Raw genomic sequence first — 18,832 nt, 5'->3', positions numbered from 1 at the left:
GGAGGCTGAGGCCTCAGCTCACACTGAGTAACTAGTCCAAGCAGCAGGACCACGGCGAAGTCCAGTCTTGCTTGCTCCAGAGCCCTTTTAACAAGAGAAAACGCAGGACCGAGAGCCAGATCGTGCTTCCGTTCTGTGACAGGCGTGATGAGGCCACCTTGCCGGCAGCCTATGCCTCCTTCCAGCTCAGCACATCCTCAGTACTAAACAAATGAGCTGATGGAAGAGAACCCAGGTGGGCCCAGATATGACTGCCTTTGGGGACCCACTGTCTCCATCCTTACTTTCCCCCCTAATGTGTGTGACAGCAAAGTGCAGAAACTACTGCAGGAGAAAGGGGTAAAGCCACCGGAATGAACTCGAAGTGCCCTCCGGGCTGGCCTCGGGCTGTTTCTCGGGACCTTGTTCCCTCCTCCCGAGAGGCGGTGCAGCCCCATGCCAGCTTTCAGGGTTTGGTGAGCGGAGAGCAGGCTGGGTCTCAGTCCCCTCAGGCCCAACCAGCTGGTGGTTCTTGTGCAGTGAACAACCCTCTCATCAATACATGACTGCCCTGCCCCCTTTGCCTGGTTTAAGGGAATCTTCCTGGGTCTTTGTGGCTTTCAGAGAAATGGGGAGATGAGAAAGACCCTGTGAAATTCAAAGCCTTGCTGGCTCCTGGCTGCCTGGGGAGCAGATGGGGGCTTATGAGCCTGAGTCTCTCTGCTGTGTCACAGCACCACCCACCACCCAGCACAGAGCCTGGCACAGAGCAGATGCTCAGTGAAGGTTGGGGAAACCACACTGAATAACATGTGGACCGAGAGAAAGTAAACACACACACACACACACACACAAGAATGAACTAATCACCATCCAACCTGCGTACCTCAGACCAAATGCCTTGAGCCAGGGGTAACTTTTAATTTCCATGTGGCTTTTCCTTGCCATCTACTCTTTGGTTTGTTTATTTGGGGCCCATGGCATGAACCCAATGAAACTTTAGGTCTCCATGTACCAGCCTCTCAATAGCTGCTGTTGGACTGTTCTGGGAGTTGCTTGGAGAATAAGTCCTGCCAACCATAGGATTCAGGCAGGCACACTGAGGACAGCTCAGGGACACATTTAATCCCACCCCAGAGGGCTGAGCAGGGACTTCTGAAATTCCCTGGATGAGACCGGATTGGTGCCTGCAAACTGCATTTCTCCTCGAGGAAGTTTTGCCCAGGCTTCCCCTAGTGGAGAGTTGGGATGCAGCGTCTGCTCCGTGGCAGGACAGGACAGGACCGCCTCCTGCCACACCCCTTCTCAGTTGGTACATCCATGCTGTCATGGAATCCTCACCACAACCTAGTAGGCACCCTTGGTTTTCACTCTTGTTATAGGCTCAGTGAGAGGAAGGGGATGTCCCAAGGTCATGCAAAGCCAGGACTAGAAGCCAAGGTACCTCTCCCTTCATCCAACAGCCCCCATCTGGCCTCACTCCATGAATATCCTTTTTTTTTTTTTTTAATATATTTTTATTGATTTCAGAGAGAGGAAAGGAGAGGGAGAGAGAGATAGAAACATCAATGAGAGAGTCATTGATCGGCTGCCCCCTGCATGCCCCCTGCTGGGGATTGAGCCTGCAACCCGGGCACGGGCCCTCACTGGGAATCGAACACTATCTCCTGGATCATAAGGTCGATGCTCAACAGCTGAGCCACGCTGGCTGGGCCATGAATGTCCTTGGCTTTGGCCAGCAAACCATCTGTTTCATGGCCACATGGCCTGGCCCTTCCCAGCCTTGAGGCACTAGTCTCCAATGGCCAGAGGTGCCCAGTCTGTGGGTAGGAGGTCAATCTTTCAATATATTTGCAGTAGCTTCCTTACTGGTCTCCCCACTGCCACCCTTGCCCCTTTTAGTACATTCTCAACATAGCAGCCATAGTGAGCCTGTTAAAATCGGAGTCAGGTCAGGTCCTTCTTTTGCTCACTCAGAGTAGAGGCCAAAGTCCTTACATGATCTCCCCCTTCCTACTTCTCTCCTTGACCTCATCTTCTACCTCCTCACCCCTCACTTCTCTCCAACAGCACAGACCTCCTCACTCTTCCAACACAGCACCCACACTCCTGCCTCGGGGCCTTTGCACTGTTTAGAGTGTTCTTCTTACAGATATTCACACGACTAACTCTCACTTCCTTCAGCTCTGTATTCAAAAGTCAGCTGTTCAATGAAGCCATCCCTAGTCACTCTATCTAAAATTTTACTGCTTTTTGTGTTCTCCTTAGCACATACTGTATGCTTTATTTTTATTTACTTGTCTTGTTTGTTGTCTGCACTATTAAAATAAGCTCTGTGAGGGCAAGGACTTTGTGTGTTTTGTGCATAGCTGTATCCTCAGTGTCTAGAACAATGCCTGGTATTCAGTCAGTACCTGGGGAATGAATAGGTGGATGAAATATTGACTGTGAGCCTTGCATCACGGCAGTCACACTCCGGGTCTCCCTAGCACACCTAGCCCTGCGTTTGCTCCCTTAGGAGGCTTCTCCACTCTTCCTTCTTTGGCCCCCAAAGATAGCTTCGCTCCTCTCCTCTCAGGTCTCTCCCTCCAAAGCCACCTCTCAGCCAGGTCTGTGGGCTGGTCCCAGAAGACATGGATGAAAGTGTCAGTTTAGTTTAAGAAAGGAGAGATGAGATATCCATCAGCATAGCCAACTTCAGGGCTGACTTACTCACTGCAATCATGGGGAAACTGAGGCCTGGCTGGGGAAGGGCCTTGCTCTCGTGACTTTGTGGTACAGATGGGGCTTCATCGGGGCTCCTGGCTCCTGGTTCAGCCTTGGCAGTTGTCAGAACCTGTCTGAGGAGTGGTCCTGACTCAGCTCCCTCCACAGAACATATGTCTTATCAAGCTTGCTGGGTAATGGTGGCAGCTGCCCAGTGACCTGCGTGGAGCCCGCCCACACCAGCTGGCCCCTCTTGGCAGTCAGCCCTCTTACAGGTTGGCCTTCTTAAGGGCCCCTTTTCAGAGGGCCTGGAGACTAGACACCAATGTGCCTCCTAGGACACTGGGAAACGCCTGAACAGGGGTCAGTGCTTCTTGGACTTTACTGCACACAGGCCACCTGCGGATCATCTTTTGGAGCTTCGGTAAACCGAGAGTGGGGCCCAGGGGGCTGCTGTCCTAACAAGCTCTTCAGTGCTGCTGGCTCTCAAACTCACTGCACCTCGGAAGTTTGGACAAATACTGATACCTGACCCCAGCCAGAGATTCTAATTTAACTCATCTGGGGTGTGGCCTGGTGTTCTAGACTTTTTTAAGCTCCTCAGATGATTCCAATGGGCAACAAGGTTTGAGAACCACCGGCCTGGGTCAGTGCGTATTATTCCTGCCCTCTGGGGCAGCTCCACTGTGGGGGAACAAGACGGCTTAAAGAGAAAGGGGTTTGTTGACCTGGTGAAGAAAGCTGAGGAGCGGAGGCTGCATCCACTCCAAGGACAGAATGGGGTGCAGGTCCTGAAGGAGAGGGCACTGCTGAGACCCTGAGGCCAGCAGCAGGGGGGGAGAGCCCTAGGAGCCCTCCCAAGCAGAGGAGCAGCCATCAGAACTAAAGCTGCTGGATGGCCCTGCAAAGCCCCCTCTTAGGCCTTGCTCTTGACCCTGACTTTGATAGAGAAATAACTTCCCCATCCCCTCCTCTGCCCAGCCTGCCTGCCATACCTGTATCCATGCGCTGGTCCCCAGCCACCCAGGATCCCAGTAATTTATGTGTGTGTTGTCCCCTCCTGCAGACTGTGGGCTCTTGGTGGGCAGGGACCGTGTCTGATTCATCTCCGCCTCCCCCCAGCCCTGTGCGCTGGGGCAGGAAAGGTGTGTGGAATTGAGTGCGTTCCTTGGGGCTCACTGGGACTCAGGGCCTCTGTGCTGCTGAGCTCCCAGTGCACAGCAAAGCCCGCATATCGTGGTGGTAATTGTGGAGGTAAATCTTGTCTGGTCTTCTCACAAACACTTGGTGAGGCTTTCCATAAATATGTCAGCGGCAGCATTAAAATTTGATGGCAGGCGGCACAGGTCGGGACTAGCACTGTGACTTCCCAGCAAGGTATGACACCATCACCTCCCTTTCATTCGTCAGCGGTGGGGACGCTCCGGACTCCTTGCTGAGCCAGGCCCAGCCAGGGGGAGGTGATTTCTTCAGAGAAGGACCCCTGGCTGCTCTGAGGGACAGGCCAAGGTCTAGACCGCAGAAAAGTAACTTAGGTTTGGGCTGACATCGGGCTGAGAGGAGTCCCTGAAGTCTCTGGGAGTGTGCCAGGAGGTTGGAGGGCCTCAGAGCTGGAGGGGGCTAGAGCCATTTTTTGAGTCTGGGAGCTGGTAATAGGGTCTGGGGACTTACTTCAGCATTATAGGCAGTCTGGTGGAAAAATTTGATTCACAAAAGACTTTGAAATATGTCGATGTTACTTAGTCCTGTGAGTGCTGTCCTGCCACATTGCAAAAAGTAACTCAGGTGCAGAGAGGTTAAGTGATGTCTCCAAGGCCACTCAGCTAAAATTAGGACTGGCTGAATCCAAGCCTACATATCACCTCAGTTATCAACACAGAGTGGCAGCCACTGCTGCTCTCAGTACCTCGGCAGAATATAAGTGCCTGCCTTTTTATAATTATTTATAAAAATCATGATGTGGCTCAGAGCTGTTTAAGGGTTTCTGGGTTTATTAGCCAGTGTCCTACATTAACAGTTGCCTTGTCGGGGAGTTAAAAGAGAGGAGAGTCGGGCCTCGGGGGCTTGTTCTGCTGTAGGACACATTGTGTCCTGTTGAATTGCCTCCCATTCTTAAGGAGCTGGATGCTGGCCTTGCCCCAGGCTCCTTTCCATGGGGACAGGGACAGTACGCTTTGACTTCTCAGAATACAGCCACGACTGGTGAAAGATGCATAGGGACATATTTTGGTGACCCATTAAATGATACAGCTTCAATGTCCTTCAAGGCCCAGATCACAGCCGCTTCCTACAAGAAGCCTTCCTGGATACTGCAGCCAGAACAAATGATAACTTCGGCTCTATTCATAAAGCTGCCTTGCTCTTTGCTCTTACCCAGATGTCCAGTTCTGGGTCTAAGAATCCCCTTAGCTGCAGGGAGTTTCCTGAGGACTTGAGGGACTAGCACAGAGCTCTGAATGGAGTAGGGCCACTGTGAATGCTGAATTGAATAAACTGAGCAAAATCCTCGTGAGTTTATTAGATATACATCCATCATAGAAGTGTTCCTGGAAATACAGTTCAGTGTTATTCCCGTGGAACTCTTGGAACCTGCCGCCTGGCAGCTTAGACTGCAGGATGGTGGCTTCTGGCAACATTCTGGTCACCCAAAGAAAGTCTTCAGGTTTCTGAACCAAGCATCTTCCAATGGCCAAATGAAAACTAAAAAGAAACCTTTCCAGTTTTTCAGCCCAGCTGCAGCCCCAGGGAATGCAGTCTGATACTACTCTTTGAGCTATAACTATCAGTGGTTTTGCTTTTTTTTTTAAAAAAAACACCCTTTTTGCTCTTTTGGAGTGAGCTCTCCTTGTTGCTGTCATTATGTGACAGGGAGGCCCAGAGAGGCCTGGTCAGGGTCCCAGTCCCTCAGGAGAGCACCCGTTCAGGGTCCCTTTCTACCTGTGGGGCCTGCACCCTGGCCTCTGCAGCGAACACAGCCCTTTTCTCTTTCCTGTGTGTTTTGCTGCCTTTCTCTGTCTCTCTGTCTCGTGCTTCTCTCAAAGATCAAGGACCAGGGTTTCACGAATGCTTTCTAGCACCTGTTTCTGTCTGACGATGAAAGGGGCTGGTTCAGGGAACATCTGTCAGCACAGGCAGTGCTCACTCAACCAGCATCTGTACCGTGGGCAGGGCCCTGTGCTGGGGCCAAAGGGGCTGCTGGAGTCTGTCAGTCACACGTGATCAGAACCGGTTCCTGCCACAGGCTCACCAAAAGGGAAAGGGAGACAGGGTCACACCCTCCCTGAGTCTGCGCAGGGAGGAACCCAGGGCTGGGGGCTCAGGGGAAAGTAGGGGAATGCTCTTTCTCAGCCGAAACAGTCCATCCAGAAAGGCTTCCTAGAGGAGGCGGTATTGGAGCTGGGTCTTGACAAGTGGGGAGATTAGACATAAGGAGGAGGAGGGAGGTGGGATTTCAGATGAAGGAAACAGCATGAGCGGATGGAGATGGGCCCATGGAGCATGAGAGGAATGGCAGCTGGCCTGGAACTCGGTTTTCAGGCAGGAGGGCAATGGGTGGCGTGGCTAAGAAACTTCCCAGGAACCAGACGCTGCAAGACCTTGAATGCCACCCCGGGGCTTCTGGGCATTACGAACAGACCTGGTCCTCAGGCCTGGTGTGTGGCGGGGATGCTATACTATGACGGTGTGGTTGTTTCCCTTGATTTCCTGAAGGGTCCTTACATTCAGGTCTTTGTAGTGTAGATAATAGGAAGTGGGCTAAAGGCACAACAGCCTCGTCTCTCCAGAGGACCAAATCGAGGCCCAGAACCACCAGCCAACCGCCTCATGGCTGGTCAGTGGCAGAGCTGGGGCTCAGCCCTGGTCTCCAACCCCATCTCCCTGGGGCCCACCCAGCACCGCCATCCAACTGCAAAGTCAACAGTTCTCTGGGAGAAATGGAAATGAGACACATCCCGCATTCTCTCCCTCGCTCTCGCCCTCTCTCTCGGTTTTTCTCCCCTCTCGGTTTTTCTGAAGGCCTTCGTGGCTGGCCTGAGCTGGTGGGAGAAGAGGTTTTTCACAGGACTGGATCGATGCTCTGTGTGTGGGCAGCCCAGGCTGACAGGGCTGACCTTTACCGAGTCCACTCTGGTTTTCCTTTCCCTGTTGGGAGCCTGGGAAGGTCTTGCTCTAGAGAGAGGGAGGTTGAGAAGCCTTGGCCTCCAAGGGGCTGGGCTGGGGCTGGGTGCAGAGAAAATAGAACCAGGGAGAATCTTAGTGCTGAAAGCCCTTTGAGGTCAGTTTTTTAAATCTCTCCCATATATACCACTTCTATAGATGGGAAAACTGAGGCTTGGTGAGGAGAAGGGACTTGATCAAGGTCACTCAGAGAGAGCTTTGACAGAGCCCCAGAACCCAGTCCCAGTGTGTGTGTGTGTGTGTGTGTGTGTGTGTGTGTATACACATATATATATATACAGGGTGGGACAAAAATAGGTTCACAATTGTTCATATGGAAAATAACACATTAATAAATAATAATACAAGAATAAACTCTGTGTTTCACGTACCCACAAACCTACTTTGCTCCACCCTGTACACATGAGTATATATGTATGTGTATGTATGATACAAGTTATTATACACACACATGTATATATGCATGTGTATATATGTGTATGTAACATATATGGTCTATTATGTATGTTATTAATGTAGTAATGTAATATATACACTACAACATACAATGTACATATGACATACATGTTTGAAAGACTGACTCTGCCGGCGTGGGGCTACTATGGTCACTGTAGCCACAGACGGCAGTGCCCCGGGCACCCGCGGACCCAGAGCCAGGTTCTGCAAAACCCCGGGGAGGAGCTGGAGAAACCTCATGGCCCTTTTCAAACCCTTTCTTCCTCCTCTCTCCGCAGAGTTTCTCTCAGAGCCTAGTTTCAACCCTTCAGAAAGAGAACTTGGCTGCGAAGTGACTTTGAAAGACTTTCTGTATGTTAATTACAGCCGGCCAAGGTCTCGAGCAGAGGTGGGAGCCCACCATCTGCAGATGGGGTCGGCCCCCAGCGCGCTCTGCAAATCCCCATCATCTGGCAGGTGTCGTTTTGGGTTAATTAAGAGCTACGCTGAGCCGGTTTACCTGTCACTTCTGAGAATTTTAGGAAACTCGACTTTCTTGCCGTCTCTGAGCTCTTAGTGAAGGGGAAACTGGAAACATCTCTGATTCTGATGATTTTCCTGGGTTCTTCAGGACAGCTACATTAAGTGCATTTATTTGTGGCCCCCTATAAACTTTTATTTTTATTTATTTTTATTTATTTTTAACCCTCACCTAAAGATATTTTTTCTATTGCTGGTGAGTGGAAGGGAGAAGTGGAAGGGAGAGAGAGCGGGAAAGAGAAACATCAGTTGAGAGAGACACATAGATTGGTTGCCCCCGACCGGCAGGGACTGAGCCTGCAACTGAAGTATGTGCCCTTGGCCAGAATCAAACCCAGGACCTTTTAGTACACAGGCCAGCACTCTAACCACTGAGCCAAATGGGCCAGGGCTAAACTTTTATTTTAATCAGTCCTTTCTAGTTACCTCATGGGTGTTTTTTTAAAATATGTTTTTATTGATTTTAGAGAGAGAGGAAGGGAGAGAGAGAAACATTGATCAGTTTCCTGATCAGTTGCCTCCTGCACCCACCCCGACTGGGAACTGAACCCAAAACCTGAGTGTGTGCCCTGACAGGGAACTGAACCGGTGACCTTTTTTGTGCACGGGACAACTCTCAACCAACTGAGCCGCACTGGCCAGGGCATGGTTTTTACAACTAGCTCTTCTATATTTGGAAGACAGTACTGTCTGGGGGAAAGCCACCATGCATCCTAAATTTCTTAAGCCTCTGCTTTCTTTTTGTATCTTCAAGGAAAAAAACACACATTCCTCGGCTTTATTCTGTCTGATGGCTTTGGAAGCGTTTTTGATCTGCAGGTCAGGGGCCTCTTTCCACAGCCAGGGTTTGGGTTGTTAGTGCTAATCTTAGAGCTCTATGTTCATGTGGGATAACCCAGTCAGATCCCCAGATAACTGGGTTCTCAGTGGATCGAAGCCCTCCTTCACCAGCCTGAGAGAACTTTCTCTGGGATGATGATAATGTTCAGTCAATATCTTGACAGAGGTTTGGGTCATGCAAGTGTGCACATTGGTCAAAACACAGCAATAGTACATTTACGATTTGCACATTTCCTTTTGTGTACACTTTACATCCAAAGAACAGACTTGTAAACAAATAATGAATTTCAGTTAATGATATACATGCTGAAGTACTTAGGGGAAAATGTACTGATGTTGGCAATTTACTTTGAAATGCATAAAAAATAAGATGAGTAGAAAGCTAGAAAGATGGAGAGATATACGATTAGCAAATACAAGAAAATATTGATGGTGGAATTAGGTAGCGAGTATACAAGTATTCGCTATAGATTCTTTCAACTTTGCTGTGTTTGAAAATTTGCCAGCCTACAGGGGTGGAAGAAGTGGGAGGGGTGGGAGGGGAGGACTTCCTCTTTCCCTGCTGGCTCAGCCCAATGAAGTGATCCTTGGGCTGGTGAAGGCCCAGGACCCGGGAATACAGCTGGGCGTTATGGCCCTGCTCTGTCCCTACCTTTACCCAGGGCAAAGAATACCAGCAACTCTTGGCTGCCTTCTCCTGGCACCTTGACATCGAGACGAGCTTGACGAAAACGTTCATTCCCCGCCTCAGGAAAGAGTCCCTTGTCCTCCCCACGATTTCTGGGATATTTCCAGGGCACGTTCACATGAGCTCACTCACCTGTCTCAGGCGGCCTGACATCACTGAACTCTTGGACTGTGATCTATGCTGCTCTTGGAGCACATTCTTTCATCTCAGCCCTGCTGACACCCAAACATGGCACTCAGCCACTCCCCTCGGTTTCCATGTGGGGAGGAAACACCAACCCAGTTGTACAAGGTGTTTGAGTATATAGCCGGCATTACTAAATGTATGAGAGAGGAGGGGAGGAGGGTCATAGTCCCCGAGACAGGTGACTTAGTGGAAAGAGGCAGATGGTGTTCTTTGAGCTGAGCAGTCATAGAGAAGGTGTTTATTGTGTGACCTTTGTATTGGATCAGTTGACTGTACCTCTAGGGGCTTTGACAATGAGCCAGAAGTAGGGACTTTAATTTTTGCCCTGAGAAGATCATTCCTGTATTTGAGGAGCATCATTTTGTGTCTTTGGATGTTGCAGTTGTGTTGTCTGCTGGGCTCAGGTTCCTTCTCGCTTGCACAGTGGCGGCAGCCCCCTGGCTGGTCTCCCTGACTTGACTGTAGGCTCATCTCCTCTGGCTTGTCCTAGATTCTGGAACTCCCTACTCTGAAGGCTTCCCTGGTCTCAACCTTAATGGGAGAAAAGCACTGTTCCTGCCCCACATCACTCTGCTCAGTGGCTTGCCTCTGCTGGGGCCTTGTGAAGACCTGGCCATGTAGGGGTCATGCTGTGACCAGTCCACTCCCAGACCTTCGTTTATGCCTGGGATGCCTGGCCTCCTTCTGCTTATCAAAGTGCTGTCGATCCTGGTTCACATGCGCACATCCCCCCAACTCCAGCAAGTGTCTCCAGTGCTTTCCCCAGACCTTCTCTTGGCTGGACAAGACTTACTTTTCTAAACTAATGTCATGGGGTTTGAAGGAAAGAAGGTGACTGCTCCTTGGGTGCCACAATGGTGGCAAATTCAGCAGGGGAAACGAAGCTGGAGATCAGGGAGGCTTCCTAGAAGAGGTGGCCCTGGAGCTGGGCCTGGCAGACGGGCACAATGCTGTTAGATGAAGATAGAGAGAGGCCTTTGCCATGTGGCCCGATGCCCTGGGCCCAGGTGCAGCGCTGTCAGGAAGTGCCTCTGATGGGGCAGCTTCACAGGCGCCTGGAGCCTGGATGAGAGGGCGGTTGTCCCCCTTCTCCAGGCTGCTCCGTCACTCTGCTCCCCCACCCGGCCCCTGAGGAGGAGGCGGCGGCGCTGTGGCGCTGATGGATATGCCGGGGCTGGGCTGCTGCAGCCCAGCACTGTCACCAGGCTCTCCCTCTGTATGCCGGAACCTGACACCCTGACCACTGAGGCATAAAAAACAGAGAATTGGAAGGCTCAGCCTGTCAGGCTGGGAGTGGCCCCCAGAGAGTCCTGGAGAGGAGTGCGTGTGTGCGTATGTGCGTGTGTGCATGCGTGTGTGTGTGTGTGCGCGCGCGTGCTCTCTGCCTGCGGTTGCCTGGGGAAGTGGGGAGGTGGGGTGGGAGCAGCTGGCCCCTCAGGCCTGCTTTATTGTTCCGGCCACACCTGGCCAAGTCCCTTGGGCCTTGCATTTCGGCGTAGGCCGCCAGGGGAAGAGCAGTGCTCCCATTCTGACGTCTGGCTGGTCTCTTCTGGGGGCTCCTGCCCTTTGGCCCTTTGGCGTCCTTAAGAAGAATCCGCGGAAGCTTGTTTGGAATGAGGGCGGTCCCATGGGCCGTGTAACTCCTGTCACCACCGCCAGGGAAGGGCCCACATGCTCTGTAACCATGGCATAAAAAGCCACTGAGCAGCCAACTTGACACAACGTGGGCCAGGCACTGGGGACTCTGCAATGAGTCAGGCCCAAACCCTGTCCTCTGGGAGCCCCAACCGCAGGGAGTAGATGGGCAGCATGGTTGTAAGGGAAGGAATTTTGAATTCCCCTCCTCGTGACTGGCTGGTGGTAAGGAGGCTCTCCTGGGGCTGGAAGCGAGGCACGAGGGAGTGCCAGACACAGCCTCACTGCTCCGTAAGCAGCTGGGCAAGACGGAACATCCTCAAGTCCCACCATGCCTTCTTGTCCCTACCCTGGCACAGCTGCAATTCCTGCCTGAGCATGCCCAGAGCAGCTAACAGCTGTCCCTTACCCAGTGCCCAGAGGCCCCCATGTATTCCCTCTTCTGTGCTCCCCTAGACTTTGACTTGTCCCTACATCTCAGCAAAATGCCATCTGCCTCCTCCTGCAATTTATGCAGGCAGAGGGCCTGACTTTATGTCTCATCTTCCTTATTGGCTGAGGCCCCTGGATTCTCAGCACAGAAGGCCAGACCAGAGTTGAGGTTACCTTTGCCTTCTCAGTCCAGGGCCACTCAGGAAACATGTGGGGAGTGGAGATAAATCCACACTGGGGTCCTGGAGTGGCCTCAGTCGGAGCTGAGAACCAGGCAGACTGGTGCCTAGGAATTAGGTGGGTGTATCGAGGCCATTTTGTGAGAGAACCTGGGCATCAGTCTCCTCACCTGCAAAATGGGCCAATACCCCAGGGAATACCTGGCACATGGTAGTTTCATGGTACACATTGTGAGAGGCTGGTGTTCACTTCCACTAGTAGAAAAAAGCTATAGGGGAAACCTAGACAATGCCAATGTCCACTTCAGGGTGTGCACTGGACTTGCCTTTGTTGGTTACAAAAGTACCTGCAATTTATGTAAGAGGCAAATGCCATTGGCATTTTCCAAACTTGCTTTGACATTTGGTTCTTGTTTCTCTCCCACCCACCACATGCAGGGAGTGAGTTTTCTGGGAGCCCCTACAGCCACCCTCAGTATCCCTCCTACAACGACTCCTGGAGGTTCCCCAACCCGGGGCTGCTCGGTGAGTACTGGCGGAGGCCCTGCGAGGTCCCTGAGCCATCGGCTGTCCTGTGGAGTCCCCCAGGTGGGCCAAGGTCCCTCAACATCCTGAGGCCTGGTCACTGAGGTGGGGTGGGTAGCTTGCCCAGGAAGGGAATATGGAAGTTGTGCTGGGGCCTTAGGACAGTAAATGCCACTCCAGGCCTGCCTGGGCCCTGATCCCTCCCCCAGTGTTTTGCTGGATGAGGGGAAATGGCACGAAAGGAGAACAAAGACATAAAGGGCATTGAGGCAGAGAGGAAAGTGGGGAAAGTACGCGGTCTAAAGAATCATTGAGTAGTCAGATGAGAAATCTCTAAACGAGGGGCAGCAAAAAGGCCAATTGAAAATGACTGATAGTGGCTACCTATCTTGATGAGGACTCTGAAGCTCAGGATCCACTTTCGCTGGTTTAAGGTAAAAACAAATCTATTAAGGGGTATTGGGGGCTCCCAGAATCTCTGAGAGGTCCGAAGAGACAGGCGTGAGACACACAGCCAGGAACAACACCCAGCCACACCACCGGGGCTGCTCTGGTGTCAACACTCCTGCCGTTGCCAGCTGGCACCCCCAAGCTGCCTGCTGTGCGCTGCTGCGTCAGCCAGGGTGCCGGAGAGCTCTGCCCTGCCACTGCCCAGAGCCGGTGCCTCTGGCACCCACTCCCAGCGGACGGAGTCTCTCAGCCCATTTCCTCAAGTGGCTCCCTTCCCATCGAGGTCATATGCAAGGGAGTTTAATTGGCAGAGCCCAGGTGACACACCTGCGCCCTAGCAGCAAGGGAAGCTGGGAGAATGACTTCTGACTTCTAGCTCAAAGAGGCGGGCCTCATACCACAGGAAAAACAAAAAGTTTAAACAGTGCTGGGCAGTTACAAACATGAGAAATGGCCCCTGTGGGGCCCAAGCCTATAACCGGGGAATCATGGCCAGGCCATCAGCCAGTCAGGGCCTCGGGTGTAAAATGAGGATAATCGCCACCGGCAGCTGTATTCAAGGAGGAGCTGAACACGCTGCTCTCTGGAGGCTCACTTTCCTGAAGATGAGCGAGATGCCAGGCTCACTCTACCAGAGTCTTGCAAATAAGTCCCAGGCCCGTTCACATCCACCAGCCTGCCTTTCCCACAGGGTGTCTCCAGGCTTTATCTGGAAGAGTCGCATGGAGCAGGGGAAGTAGACTGATTTCTGCTGTCTGGGGAGGGTGCCAGGGTATGCAAACCTGCTCTGGGGCTCCTGGGTGCTCCTGCTAGATCAGTGGGAGCTGTGGAAGCAGGTGAGACCCTCCACATACACGCACCCATGTGCTCACGCCCACTGACCACTCCTTGCCCGGCCTGGGTGAAGCCTCCTTCATAGAAACACCACCAAAGTAAAGATGCGAAATGCCACCTAATGAAGCCGCACCCTTGCTTCTCGGGAGAGCTTCCCTCCCCGAGGAGCTTCCTCCCCTGGAGCCACCTGCCCAGCCAGGGCAGTGTGACCCAGCCTCTTGACCCAGCACCGTGGGGGCCCCCAGGCTGGCTAGGCCAGCGGGGGTGGGGGCAGGCAGGCCAGGAGGTGGAAAGAAAGGCAGCAGCGCTCTATTAGGATTAGAATGGGAGTGCTGGTGGCCGCTTTAAAGGGATTAGAGAGTGAGTGGGAGCCGGGAATGACTGTGTCAAGAAGTAAATTGATGATAATGTGAATTAGAGAGGAAAAATGACAGAAGAAAGGACAAGTTTATTCTAGATGACGGTCTAATGGGCACCAGGAAGACAGAGTGCTTTGTGAGGTGATGTTTTCATTTCTCACGGTAAATGCAAGTGATTTTGATTCTGCCGTGGAACCTTCGTGCTGAGGCCACTGGACAGCCTGGCCAGGAGATTAAGCTTTGAGAGGGGAGGAGTCAGAGCCGAGGCAAGAGTCGGGGTCCTCTGAGCACACTTACTTCCATTTCCTGTCTCCAGGGACCTGTTTGTGGGGCAGCCCCTGTGGTTTTCCTGCATTTGTGCCATGCTCAGGCCTGTAGGGATGGCACACTGTCCCCATCCCACAGAAAAGATGAGAGAGCAGGGGAGGCTGACAGGTATCTCTGAGTCAGGGATCTGACTAGGTTGGTGACAGAGGAAGCAGCAAAAAACTCCATCTCTGGGAATACTTAGGCATGGGGCTGGTGGCCACGCGTTTGGAACAGCACAGCGAGGCTCTGCCGCTCCTCCCCTGGCATTGCTGCCTTCCCGGGGAGGGACCAGTGTAGCTGCTCATCGCGGCTGGGTTTGGAGGTGCGGTGGCACGTGCTAAACTGCCGCCAGCTGTATGACCTTGGGCAAGCTACTCACTCTCTCTGTGCCTCACTTTCCTCCTCTGCTAAATGGGGACAATCCTAGCTCCTACCTCATAGAATTACTGCGGAAATTAAAAGAGTGCTTAGAAAAGCACTTTCATATCCTTCTCTCATGGGGCCCTCATCTAGCACTACTGTGACCCCTTTTTACAGATGAGACAACTGAGGCTCAGGGGAGGGAAGCCACTCGTTCAAGGTCACTCAGTCAAGAATGGCAGAGCCTGACTGGCAGTCTCCAGGCACTGGTGCTCAGTCATGCCCTCTAGGGGAACTGCCAGGATTGGCATGGATTTGGGTGAGATTTCAGAATCACTGCATGCCACCTCCCCTGGGGAATTAAGAATCTTACTGTCCCCACCCCAGCAGACATGTGGTCCAGGATGGCTCACAGAGCCCCAGCTGCTGTCCACTTGGATAAGCACAGTCCTCCAGCACAGAGGAACAGGCCACGAACTGCACTGTGGTGGAAAGAGTCCTGAGCCCGGGGCAGACACCTGAATTCCAGGCCAGGCTCCAGCACTGAGAAGCTCTGTGGCTTTGGGCACATGACTTTGTTTGTTGAGCCTCAGTTTCCCTACCTGTAGAAGAAAGAGATGGCCTAGCATCTCTAAGCCCTGTGGTTCTAAGAATCTGCTGGTCTCCCAGAGCCCCTCATGTTCGTTCATCCCTGGGGAGGAGTTTAACACAGAGCGGGGCTCCTGGAGGCCGCATCCAAAGCGTGTAGTCAAATAAAGCAGCCCAGAGACAGTGCGAGGAGCCCAGCTTGGGTACAGGGCCTCACCCTGGCCCTGTCTGCAGGTCACAGGAGGCAGGCTGCGACCCGCTCTGCTCCACATACTCACATGCCACGGGCTCCCCGTGTCCGAATCTTCTCGTCCTCCAAGCCCAGCCTGACCCACTTCCCCCAGGAAGCCTGAACCTGCCAGAACAATCTACATTCCCAGAGCTCTTTTCTCGGAGCTCCGGTCCCCTTCCTCCCTCTGAACATTCGCCTCAGGTGGGGGGCTGCAGGCACAGCGTTGCCCTCCAACCTCCGTGCCGCCTTCTCTCTCTTCCAGGCTCCCCGTACTATTACAGCGCTGCTGCTCGCGGAGCTGCCCCCCCAGCAGCCGCCACTGCCTACGACCGTCACTGACCCTCGGAGCCAGGCAGACGCCAGCACTTATGACACATATCACTGAGGGCAATAGCCTCCCAGCCCCCTCCAAAGACAGCCAGAGGGGCCCAATGAGACGGTCCCCAGGACCACCCATGCACCTGAAACTCTGCCCCCCCTTTCCTGCCAGGGACTCTGGGGTTCTATGGTACGGCTGCTGGACTTCTGGACACCTCTCCATTTCTTAGAGTCAATCGATGAGCCAACGGTGACGGGGTCTCCACAAACCAGCAGACTGTTCCGCATATAACTGCAGCCCCAGCCCAGCCTGCCAGTCCCCCAGCCATCTATCTGCCATCTTCAGGCCCCAGGCCTGGGAAGGAGAGCTTGCTTTTGTCATTTCAACAGCACCTGTGTAAATACCTTCTTGCTTTTTTCGTGGGCCCGAGGATCCAGCTGAGCAGACTGCCCACTGTTACGCATTCAGCACATCCCAGTGCATCACAGGATGTCAGACCCGTGCGCAGAGCATCGCCTTTGCCCTGGGTGCCCCCACAGAGTGGGCATGGAGCTATCCATGAGACTGAGGATGCCCAGCTCGGGACCCCAGCCTCCTGCTCATTGCTACTTCTTTAACATCTTGACTAGGAGTCTCACTGAACTGCTTATGCTCCAAGCCTCCCACTGAGACTCTTTCCCCAAAAGAAACACATTTTGGGGAGATACCCCGGCTTCATTTCCCCAGGCCCAATGCAGTGCGGACAGCTCTTTTCCATATCTCAAATGACTCAAAGAGCTGTCTGGGAAATCCCTCAACTACTGTCTTAATTAAAGTAAGATGTCCCAGGTGCTGATTGCATTGTGGACTTTGAACATTAGGGCTGGATGGGACCCAGGAGATCATGGTCCAAGGCGGGCCTAAGGTCCTCCTGACTCCCCAGCCCCTAGAACCGATGACCTGAGCTGGGATGTACTTTCTGAGGTGTTCCTGGGCTCCGATCGCTTTGGACACCCACCATGGACACTGCCCTCACCCTCCAGGACCCCGGTGAGTGGATTCTGGGCAAGCCTGTTCTGCCATGTAGACAGTGGTTAACAAAAAGGACTTTGCCTGCACTGAAAACCACACACACCTGCAGCAGTCGCCAGAACTTCCTAAGCAGCTCTTCCCCGTGGAGCCTAGCACGCAGCTGGGAATCGAGGTGCCAGGTGGGGCAGATGCCTACCTACCAATAGTGGGCATCTGCCTGTTGATACAAGGGACCATCATGTTCAGGGCCATGGCTGAGATACAAGGAGGCTTGGAGAGGGAGTTGTAGAACCCACTGTGGGCCGGAGTGGTCAGAAAAAGCCAGCTGGGAGGGTCTGGGGGACAGAGGAAGGCCTCTTGGGGGAGGAACGGGATAGGCACTAAGAAACTGGTGGACGAACTGGGAATGGTTTTGAGATGGGGGTGCCAGGAACCGTCATCTCTTTGCCTAAGGCCTCAATTCCTTGCACAGTCTCCTGCCAACTCAGAACAGCCGGGTAGAGGCTCTCCAAATCTGGGCTGAATTATAGCAGTGACAGTGGACTTTGTCATTTCATGCAACAGTGTCCCTGATGTCTGCATGTCACCACGTTGGTAGAAAGCTGAGGCAGAGAAAGCCCGCACTTGCGGTTATTGGCCCTGAGAAGTCTTGTCCTGGCTGCACCTCTGCCTCGCTGTGGGACCTCAGACAAGACCCTTCACCTCTCTGAGCCTTGGTTGCCTTGGTACAGCAGGGTTGCCTGTAGGGTCATCTGACAGTTCTCTCCTTCCTTCTTCTCTCATAGGGAGTTGAGACAGGCCCTCCACTGCTGAGCAGGCATACAGAAGTAGGCACCTGAGTGCTGCTAATATTCAGACCAAGTGGGAAATAAGAACACCCAGAGGGGTGGAAATTAGTCTTGAGGAAGACCTAATCCAGCTCCCCTCAGGAGAAACTGAGGCTCAGCTGGGGGAAGCCCAGGACTATGCAGGGAGACAGAGAAGGCCTCCTCTGGCCACCACCAAGTGTTTTACCCCCAATACCCCTGCAAGGTGGTAGGACAGAGAGGAAACTGAGGCTCAGCAAAGTGGAGTTCCCAGGCAGTGTCTGGCAGAGGTAGGGCTGGGACATGACCCCTAACCTCTGGCACATGGCGATCCTCTCATCCCTGGGGAGGAAAGTTGATGGTGAGGCCAGTAGAGGGTTCTCAGCCCATTGTCCCACATGGGGTGTCCTGGGGCTGTTAGAACTGCTGAGGAAGCCTAGTCTCCCAGAGTGGAGGCAGAGCCCATGAGCTCACTGCAGGCACACTCACTGCCCTGGAACTTGCTGGATGAAACAGCTCCAGCCTCCACCTGCCAGGTGAGGTAGAAGAAAGTGTGTTACCTGGGCCCCCTTCCTCCTTTCTGCAGGAAGTGGTGGGGTCAGGGGTCTGCTGCACAGACCTCTTGGCCTCTTGCCTCCTTAAACCCTGGTCCCTTCCATGGTCTCAGGCAATTGGTAGGTGGTTCAGCCTTCCCTGAACTGGTTGCCTAAGGCACATCCATCCTTCCCCGGCAAAGCCCACCTGGCCCCAGGAGTGCCCATCCTGTTCATCCCTATGATGAGCTCTCTCCATGCCTTTCCTCTCTCCCTTGAGGCTCCACTGGACCTCAGATTGCGTTTGCATTTATTGGACAGCCACTTGATCACTGGGCTGCTAGGCAGAAGCACAAGAGCACACAGTGCACAGGCATGTTCCTACTCTCAGAGCTGCCCTCACCCACTGAGTTCCCACGCTGCTCGGTGGAGCTGCCTGGGAGCTTGGAGAGGAGGTGCCAAAGGACACAGTCATTGATGCCAGAGAATTCTGAATGGAAAACACAAGGCCAGGGCTTTCACTAGCATTGTAGCAAGAGACCTGGGGAGCTCTTCCATGGGCCTTCAGCCGCATGTTCTAGCTCTGACTTTTTGAAATGGACATTGTAGATTTCATGAAAATTTTTCAGATCTTAGTCTAGCTCCACCCTAGAAAATTCAATGACATATCAAACCCAGCATCCCTTTCCCAAGGCACCCTAGTTAGG

At 53.0% G+C, this 18,832-nt stretch overlaps 1 protein-coding gene across 2 annotated transcripts in view; it reads left to right on the top strand.

Annotated features, from left to right (window-relative positions):
* PAX5 (paired box 5) overlaps positions 1-15,795 on the top strand; it is a 144,567-nt gene extending 128,772 nt beyond the window's left edge. For both annotated transcript variants that reach the window (XM_087823209.1, XM_087823210.1), the window contains 2 exons: positions 12,238-12,324; positions 15,719-15,795. In XM_087823209.1, the coding sequence (XP_087679335.1) occupies positions 12,238-12,324; positions 15,719-15,795 (164 nt within the window). The remainder of the gene's footprint in view (positions 1-12,237; positions 12,325-15,718) is intronic.
* Positions 15,796-18,832: the final 3,037 nt, after the last annotated feature.

This window comes from Miniopterus natalensis, chromosome 12 (genome assembly GCF_054644295.1).
Source record: "Miniopterus natalensis isolate mMinNat1 chromosome 12, mMinNat1.hap1, whole genome shotgun sequence".
Lineage (NCBI taxonomy): Eukaryota > Metazoa > Chordata > Mammalia > Chiroptera > Miniopteridae > Miniopterus > Miniopterus natalensis.
This window is presented reverse-complemented; position numbering and strand designations above follow the sequence as displayed.